A 9,512-nucleotide genomic window follows, 5' to 3' on the forward strand; every position below is an offset into this window, starting at 1 on the left:
ATTTCATGGCTGTGCATATTTCTTTTCGGAAAGCTGGCTGCCAGGTCAAGAAAATAAACCCTTTTGCGCTAAAGGATTGACAGGTCAGGTGATAAAATGTTCATGTGTATTTATGTAGTCCAAAAAACCGCGGAAATCAAGTCCTGGCTGCCGAGAAAAGCATAAACAAACTAAAGCTAAGATTAAGGAGTTTTCCTGTGGTAAAGAACGAAACACCGAGAAAAAAAAGCAACTTCACTGTTTCACAAAGATAATGGTATCGTTGTCCTTCAGCCATGGGTGGGGGCATTTGGTGATCGGTTTTGGCACAAAGAAAATATGTTTGGTTTTTTTATTTTATTATTTATCTGTAACACCTGTTACCTAAACAACAACTGTGAATACTAACATGCCAAGATCGGCTTACCTTAATTTGTAAATTCTGAAAACTTGTACTGTGTGCAGACATTTTCCCGTGCAAGCCTTTCACTATAGTCATCTAGCAGAAGACGGATTTTATTTAATTTTGTTCATTCGCTGAACTTCCTTATGATCACGGGTGTAATTTAAACTCTCTCTCTCTCACACACACACACACACACGCACGCACACGCGCGAGCGCCCACGCAGAGTATTTCTGTCAAACATCTGTGGTGCCTAAACACAATCTGTCAGCACCACAGATGCTTTTTTATTAAAATTTTCGATTACACTTTCGATTATATGAGTCATGCAGCCAACCAGGGAGAGATGCTTCATCAAAAGTACACGAAATATGAGCACAACCAAACAGAACACGACGTGTGGTCTCAGAGCTATTCTAGGCAGGACAAATTGGGCAAATAAACGGAGAAAAAGCCCCCAAACCTGTATATGAAGAAATGTTACAGAGATAGGACATGAAACTCCTGACTTTCGTACGAATACAAACACGTATTCTCTCTCTCTCTGTAGTCCCTAGTCCAGACGAAACACATGTCGGCATTGATGCCCCTGCCACCACCGCCATCATGACAATCTTCTCCAGCTGCTGACGTAAACTTAAAAAAGTAGTTCCTCATTCGTTATCCCATCACACACTTCCAATCCATCGTTTTATATCATGGTTGAAAAAAAAAAACACCCAGAAATGGGAAAAAGACAAACACTGGGGAAGGACGTACAACCTCGTTTATTCATCAGTGTATGTTCTTGGTGGAACATAACCACGAGCTCACTTCTCCCGGTGTCCAGCAGGTGAAGGATTCATAAAAAAAAATTTAAATGTAAGAAGACATTTTTCACGGATCACGTAAGGAACTTACTTGATAAGGCTATCGGAAGACAATTGCTTCGACAAAATAGAATCAATCAATCAGCAGTCAATCAATCAATCAATCAATCAATCAATCAATCAATCAAGCACGCAAGCAATTAATCGATAAATATCGAACTAAGAGGGTCGAGCCTAGTAGATCCTGGCATTGGTGTACATGCTAAGAAAGCGTCTGTTCTGTTCCCTGGTCACGGAGTAGTTGAAGGGCGGGCTCAAGGAGCGAGTGAAGACGACGTTGGGGTTGGTCGGTTGGGGCCTCGCGAAGCAAGCTCTGATATTCTCGGCCCTTCTAGGGCTGACCTTGCTGCTTCTCAGCATCCTTTCGGGGCTGCCCTGCAGTTTCCGACGCGGCAGAGGGCTGAAGAAAAGGTGGTCTACCACCAGTCCCGTCCGGAAGCGATTCGCCCCGCAAGAAACCGTGAGGTTTGTCAGGTGTTCGGCTCCGTTGTTTCTTTGACTGGATGTCGGAGTGTCGACGGTTGATACGTTGTGCCGCTTGGCAGGGGCGCGCTTTTTCTTGATGGGTGGGAGCGATGGAGAGGGAGAAAATCTGGGCGATGTGCCGTGTTGTTGACTAGGGCCACCTCGTTGGGGACTGACTGCTGAAATGCTTGAGGTTCTCTGGCTTGGAGGGATCGTGGCTCCGGGATCGCAGTGGCGAAAGATGCGACCTGTGGGACCAGAAGAGAGATGACAATTACTGCAGTGTCATTCGTGAGCAACATTCAAAGTTGGAAGCTTCGTCAGCCACCAAAAGAAGCGTGAAATTATAGAGTAAATGTATAATAATGCCATTTTTTGTGGGAGAACAAAAAACACAAAAACAAAATCAGACAAATACAGAGACCTAGAACTCTCTTACGTAGGTAATCCCTCATTCACGTTTGAGGCAGAAATGCCCAGAATACCAAATTCATGATGTTGTACACAAGAAGCCATGGACTTAGTATAAATGTAGCTGATTACTCAGACGCGCCAAATTACACATCATTGCACAAAATAGTGATGTGCCCTCAGCTGTGGTCTAGTCTCCAGCTGCAGTATCAGAAGCCCATCATGAAAATATGGCCTGCCGGGTACAAGCGAAGGAAGATGTCGAATGGTTGAAACTAAGCTAGGTTACATCACTATTTGTATTTTATATGATAATTATAAATGTATTTTAAATTTATATCAAACGATAAAATGTCCCTTTGAGGACATTTTATGTATGTGAAAGATAAAAAAAAAATATCATGCAGCTGCTCCCAGATATTGTGTGTGGGAACAGATATATGTGAAGAGAAGCTCAGCACACGGAATGATGTGTGTGTGTGTGTTTGTGCGAGTGACACTTTTATTGCTTCGGGAACACGATTACAGCAAGGGTGTGTCTGCTCTAACCCATTATAAATCGTTCATACAATCATAATCATTTGCAAAGTTCAAAAAATTTGTCTCACCATTTTTCCAAAATGAAAGTGTCAAAACATGTCATAACAAGCAGAGCCCATCTACACAACCAACCGACCATTCTCATGCCGACAACTTTTTATTATTACTACCTTTCTTCTCTTCTCTCCTTTTTCACTCTCCTTTTTTCATTTCCTCTCTTTTTTTCCTTTTTTCCCCTCCATGCAACAACATACCACTATCTTGACCAAACTGACCCACTGACCTCGAATGAAATGCCACCTGTAAAACTACGTTCACGCATGAAGCGGCTAATGAACTCAAGGTGCATTAATTAAAATAGCGCCGGTAATTAAAAGTGTCACGTGATCAATTATGCTTACAAACGTCACTGCAAACCTCGTTAAAATTATCATTCCTTGTGTTATAGACGCCTTTCTCTGTGGAGTAAATTACTTCCTCCTCTGATCAGAGATAAAAATGAATAATGAATATTTGACGAACTTTTTTTTAATTTATGGAGCTGTTATCTAACCTGTATCAACTTCTGTTACACCTTGCCTAACCACCTGTTGCCAGGGCTTACCGACAAAAGTTTTCAAACAAAAAGTTATTTGTTCCAGTCTTGAATCATTATTTTGTTGTGAAGACAGAGAGTTTAACTTTTGTCCTGTGCTTCACACTAAAGAGAAAAACAAAAAGTTCTTGACCACCGTCGTTTATATTTCACCACAAATGACAATCATAAAACTATTCAGGTGCAAATGTGCACATGTACAGACATGATGTGGTAAAACAATTTTTTTTAATTTAGGGCATTTACAAGTCAATTATCATGCAACAAAAGTTATTATCCCTAAAATATAAAGGGTTTCGCATATCGTGCAAACATGAGTTAATGTGCATATCACTTTTATTTTTTGTGGAACTGGAATTAAAAAAAATGTTCACACTTCCATTGTTCATTTATCCTCTTGCATATGCATGTATAATTAATTTGTCACAATATTATAATACAATGGGATGTCCTTTACAGACGTTACTGTTGCTTTTATTACCTCTAATGCCTGATAAATGCGGCAATGAATATCAGCTACATTTGGTGTCTGACAGTATTAATGCGAAAATGAAAAAGCGAGAGCTGTACTTTCTAGCATAAAAAAGTTTGCAAAACTATTCAAAAATAGTTGTAAGTAATGCCATAAGTTCCAGCCACTAAAATATATTGTCTTCCAGTTTCTTGGCTTCAGAAAGATTAACTATAGACTTTCAGTTAGAAATTTGAACTAGTATTTCATTAAATTATGAAAGAAAACTCAACGCTTTCAACAAGCTGAGAATGAGTCTACAAGACAAAGCAGACAACCGAAAGATGTCTTCATAATTTTCTACCTCGCAGTCTTCATCTGAACCTCGTTGACTATTCACGGGTCTCGAAACCCAGGATACTGTGTGTACAGGTATTCTTACAGTGGAAACTGAAATGCAACCTAGGTTGTGCAGCAGCTTATAATATATTTTTTCTAAGAGATTTTATGCACACACACACTCTCTCTCATCTCTGTACCTTTTAGGGTAGGGGCTGTTGGCGGTGAAAAGAAGACTGGAAACATTTCCGCTTCGTTTAGTTTCTCTGCTTTCATCTCTGCGGTGTCCTCGATGTCGACGTGATCCCCTGGGAGCAGGAGACGGCGACTGCAGACCAAGTTGTCTTTATTTACTTTATTTCCTTCTTTCATTACGGAATGTCAGTTATGTGTGTACATCAAGCCTTAAACGATTCATGGTTTTAGCACTGATCTTCGGTATCTTTTGATAAATGAACAAGATCACAATCATAAAAAAATAATTAAATTAAAATATCGGCAATGTTGCAAATCTGATCACGTAGACGGTTCACTTGGTTCACTCCTGCAGAAAGGACGCACAAAAGACTTGAGTCCAGTTCCACTGCACCACACACACACACACAAACACTGATGCACTCACGCTTGAATACTCACATGCATATTATCCGTTACCGCAGAGTAATTCACATTATGTGCAATTTTAAAAGTTATTTCAATAATTAGGGAATTAATGATTTAGCTGTCAGCACTTAAGGTAACTTCCACGACACTGCATCGCTTAATTTCAGCCAGAGGATACGAACTTTGAACCCGTTCGCTATTTCAGATTACGAAACAAAAACGATTCACTGGAGACTCACCCCCTGACGCCTCCTGGGACGGTGTCCCATCCACGCTCGGTCACTATCCGGAGATTCTGAGCTCACCAGCCCCATGGCCACCTCCACCCCATCCACGCCCTCATCGCCTTCTTTCCTTGCTATTCCGGGTGCGGGCTCGACCATTTGGTGAAGGTTGGCCGGCTCAGCCACACTGGGTTCTGTGTCTACGATCGCCTGTGTCAGCAGCAAGAACAGACCTGTGTCTACTGTTTCCTTGACTTTCTTAAGAAATGGTTTGCGAGTTATGACTGGTACTTTAGCGCTGCTAGACTTTGAGATTGAACTATGGCAGATAGTACAGATCGACTGTGAATATAGGATGGGAGTGTTTTATGGAAGTATGAATCTTGTGAGCTGAACAATTTACAGTTACACATTTTCCTCTAATCGAAATTTTCACACAAGACAAACTCAGATGTCCACTGCAATTCCATTTTATGTAAGCAAAGTTAGTACAAATGAAAAGAACATAATCTGGAGTATTTGCCTCTCTTTGGAGTCCTTCTACGTCTTCTCGGCACCCGTCCACATCCCCGTCGTATCCTTCTTGGCAACGACGGATGTATGCCTGGGATCAGGATCCACAGACGTGTCCTCGACATCCTCCAGTGGACAGACATCGTCTCGGGGGTTTGTCGTTCTTTCTGCGTCTGACTCTGAGACCGCGGAGGTGTGAGAAGTGCCTGACGCCTGGGACATCTACCTTTCGAAGCGAGACGAGTGTTTTCCACGGGTTTGTATGCACGCCTTCTCACTCCTGCAAACGGAGGATGGGGGACGACTTCGGGTGACGGGGTGGATGGAGAAACTCCAGTCAGCGCTAGCAACTCCACAGGCGTTGTCTTATCGTTTACCAGCCATTTATCATGCTGACGTAACAAGCATGTGACGCCCTGTGAGTGTTACATCACGACTGGCAGAGTAATGAATGCCATTACACTTGACTGTAGTGCAGTGCACTGAGCGCTGCTCACAGCAGTATTTGAACTTAACTAACTTTCAATTAGTATTTTGATCTTCAGTGTTCGATACTGAGACTAAACTTGTGAGAATAGGGTGTTATACACGAAGTGGGTTTTTTTTTTTTTTTAAGCACCAAGAAAATTCGTGATAGAGATATAAAATAGGATATCGAAGACGATGGAAAAGGATGACGATACATTCTTGTGTTTCTGCGATTAGGATCTAAGGGGTTTGGCAAGGCGAATTTGTTCATGTTGAATTCAAGCAGTGTCATCGTGCATTTGCACGGCAAGGCGATTTCGCTCATGTGGAACTCAGTATTGGCATGGACTGGCATGCGCTGGCAAGGTACACGTAACTGGGTTTGTGTGATGATGTGAATTGGTGCGATGTATGTGGAATTAGTCCAGCATACAGAGCCCGGTTGCCAAATTTTGCTTGTCTTCGAGGTATATAGGAAAATAAACCAAGGAATAAGGCCCAGGTGAGTACAAGATAAACAAACAAAAATCCGATTAAATAAATATAAAACATGTAAAACAAGAACCCATAAAACTGCAGAGGGTGTGGTTAATTTGCAGATACATCGGGTGGAGAAAGAGTTTCGTGTGAAGAGGAGGAGAAAGTTGGTGGGATCTCTGAAAAACGCGAAGAGAATGGTCACAAATCACACGGGAATTATGTAAGAAATCTAGACTAATTTACAGTAAATTGCGAAAGTAAGCAATCGTGCTTTTGCTACAGCAGGTTCGAGTGTGACACACCCGCCTAAGCACTCGGATAGAGAGGTTCATGCTGTCGGAGAATCTTAGAAAGTGGATGCCCAAGCGGTTAGAGAAGTAGCATGTAGACACCGAAGCGTACAGGTTCGATGCCCTTCTTGCTAGCTGTTAGCAAGGCGAGATAGAAGTCACAAATAAACTAACAAACAAAAACCTAGGCTTGAGGTAAGCGCAGTATCTGCTATCTCAGCAGACGGCACTTTTTCACCTGTCCAGGCTTCACACCTCCGAGCCAGCTAGTGAAGTGATCCACGTTTCCATGGTGAAGACGATGACACCTGGAGGTGTGGCGAAGTGTCGTCCTCACGGTAATGTCTGCCAGCCGCCATCCAGCCCCCTTACCCTCCCCCCTGTTCTCGGTCGTTTGCTTGACACAACGACTGGCAAGGGGGTCTCGGTGCGACCCTATCCTCCCATGCTTTCTCACTCCACTCCCATCCTCCCTTTCATGTCGCAAACAAAAACTCCGGATTGATGTAACTTGCTCTGGTCTCGCTGCTTTCAGCTTTCGAGAGATGTATGTCCTCATCTTGCAACGGATCTCTCCAGGAAGGGAAATCTGGTGCGACTCCCGAGGGAGATCCCAGAAGGGATGGCTACTTTTGTCGCGATGCCAGCGATCGCAGCCGTTTTCACAAGCAGACGCAAATTGAGCAGGAAATAGGTTTCTGTCAATGTTTATCGCTGTTTCTTTATAACGATTAATCAACGAACAGAAACCACAGCAGAAAGAACCCAATAAATATGACCGAGGTAGCCATGTCCAGGAGTTGAGAACTGAAGCGTTCGGAGCAGTACAGCTGGAGAACAAGAAGCACTTTGTTTCCATATTGAAGAGTTTTTTTATTTATTTATTTATTTATTATTTATTTATTTATTTATAAGTTAACCTGCATAGATAGTCATTTGTAGATTTTTTTCAATTTTTGCGAACTGGATTTTGCCATCATGTCACTGGATTAAGGTGCTAGCCTATCAAGATCGTGTCATGGGACCAGACGGTTAGAACCAGAACATGTTTGTTTATAAAGCACTAAAGTGAAGAGAGACATTTGTCTCAATTTAAATGATGGAGGACAAAATGATCCAAGTATGTAAACGTCCACTCATCAACAATACGTCGTGATAAAAATAATGTGGAAGGTGAGATCTACAATAAGCGTCCTTTATGAACATATCAAGAAGCTTGAGGATCAAAACATCCCCAACTTAGGGAAGAGTCATCGCAAGAGATTATTTCAGTATATTTGAGAGGAAAAATGGATTTCAATGAGTACAACAGTGGTAAGGTTTGAGCTGGACTCGCTCAGCACACGGCAAAAACTGTTGCTCTCCCTGCAGTATGGTGCTCCTCCATCCTGCTGGTTGTCTTCAAACTTTTCTCGAGTTGGATCAGGGCCAACAACTGGCGCCACGCACTCGACGGAAGCGGAAACACGTTCCGCATCGCCTCCGCTCGCAAGAGTTCGTCAGACGTCGCAACAGCCGCGAGAGGCGCCGCGTGAGGATCATCAACGCGGCTTTCGAGTCGCTGCGGCACCGCGTGCCGAGGCTGCAGCAGGACGCCCAGGCCTCCAAGATCAGCATCCTGCGGCAGGCCCGCCTGTACATCCTCAGTCTGACGTCCTTTCTAAACGCTGTTGACGGAGGAACGTGGGCCCACCAAACGGCCACTGACCCCGTCGCCAAGGGCAAGGTAACACCATCGTCCTCTGACATTATCGAGTCTGAAGGCAACAGAACTCGTCTGTCCTTGCTGGACACAGAAATCGAACCACACAAAGGGACTGATCAAAAAGCCTGCGTGTGGGAAGACCTCGACAGCGAAAGAGCTGCGAGTGGGGATGAAGACAGTGTCCCTTGTTCCACCTAGCTGGGGATGACGACAGCGGAGGTTTCGCATAGTCCTTGTGGCGAAAGCACGCATCTTTGCCCGAAAAGAGTCCTCGGGCGAGAGCCACCCCACAGACAGCAACACCGCAGGGGACTGCATATGCGCTCCGAGCAAGAAGACGAATTCTGGTTCCCTGCGTTGGACGGCTTCCGGTGATAGAGAGAAAGAGGCCGGGGCAGGGGACTGACTTCCGGAAGTGCCATCGAGCACTGCTGCGAAGAGAGCAGGAGTCGACAATGCAGTCTGGACAAAAAAAGACAATCGAGCCGATGACTTACTCGGGAAGTGGAGGAATACGGACGTCCGTCGCAGCTGGCCTCTGGCTCCTGTTACTATCCAAAATGCCTTCGGGACGAGGGGCGGTCGCGAGGCCGATAGTGACCTTTGGCGAGACCGCCTTCCATCGCCAACCGGAAGCAGACAAGTCAGGCGACCTGGTTTCCCTCCGAAAGTGTCCATTAACGACGACGTTGTCGTAGCAACCGGCAAGCACCAGCGCAGACGTTGCAAACATGGATGGATGCCTTGCGCAGACGAAAGCAGGGGGCCGGTGGAAGTTAGAGGAGTCCTGGCGAACGCTTCTCCGACCTGCAGCTGTATCGGAGAGGTAGGCATCGCCATCACATGCAGCTCAGCACGTTATGGCATTATATCAATCTTCTCAACATGTCAGATAAGAGGAGAAGAGGGAGAGGAGGAGAGCTGGATGGCAGATAACTCTTGCTGTATGACATCATTAATCTGGCACACTTGAAAGAACGCAGGAGTAGTACAGGGTAATCGTCGGCCTTCTTTGAAAAACAAAACCAAGTGTCGTACAGAAAGATAGCGTAAGTATTCGCGTGCTCGTGTGTGTATGTGGATAGAGAAAGAGAGGACAGAGATACATTTCCGAAAGGGAGCCAAATGATAGGCATTAACCCTGAGAAGAAAATCAATTTTGTGCCCTAGGCATGA

The 9,512-nt window shown here is 44.3% G+C and overlaps 2 protein-coding genes across 2 annotated transcripts; one reads left to right on the forward strand and one right to left on the reverse strand.

Annotated features, from left to right (window-relative positions):
- Nucleotides 1–600: 600 nt before the first annotated feature.
- Nucleotides 601–5,088, reverse strand: LOC112567234. The gene is made up of 3 exons (XM_025243851.1): nt 4,896–5,088; nt 4,254–4,381; nt 601–1,965 (listed from the first exon to the last, which is right to left on the reverse strand). Exons 2-3 carry the CDS (start codon nt 4,327–4,329, stop codon nt 1,427–1,429), a joined length of 615 nt encoding a protein of 204 aa, XP_025099636.1. The 5' UTR covers nt 4,330–4,381; nt 4,896–5,088; the 3' UTR covers nt 601–1,426.
- Nucleotides 5,089–8,003: 2,915 nt separating this feature from the next.
- Nucleotides 8,004–8,534, forward strand: LOC112566027 (achaete-scute homolog 2-like). Its single transcript, XM_025241953.1, has one exon. It carries the CDS (start codon nt 8,004–8,006, stop codon nt 8,532–8,534), a length of 531 nt encoding a protein of 176 aa, XP_025097738.1.
- The last annotated feature ends 978 nt before the right edge of the window (nt 8,535–9,512 follow it).

This window comes from Pomacea canaliculata, linkage group LG6 (genome assembly GCF_003073045.1).
Source record: "Pomacea canaliculata isolate SZHN2017 linkage group LG6, ASM307304v1, whole genome shotgun sequence".
Taxonomy (NCBI): domain Eukaryota; kingdom Metazoa; phylum Mollusca; class Gastropoda; order Architaenioglossa; family Ampullariidae; genus Pomacea; species Pomacea canaliculata.

Coding starts and splice junctions, on each gene's coding strand:
- LOC112567234 (XM_025243851.1), bottom strand. CDS start 4,329: ATGAAAGCAGAGAAACTAAACGAAGCGGAAATGTTTCCAGTCTTCTTT. Junction 1,966..4,253: donor AACAGCCCCTACCCTAAAAG/GTACAGAGATGA, acceptor CTGGTCCCACAG/GTCGCATCTTTCGCCACTGC.
- LOC112566027 (XM_025241953.1), top strand. CDS start 8,004: ATGGTGCTCCTCCATCCTGCTGGTTGTCTTCAAACTTTTCTCGAGTTG.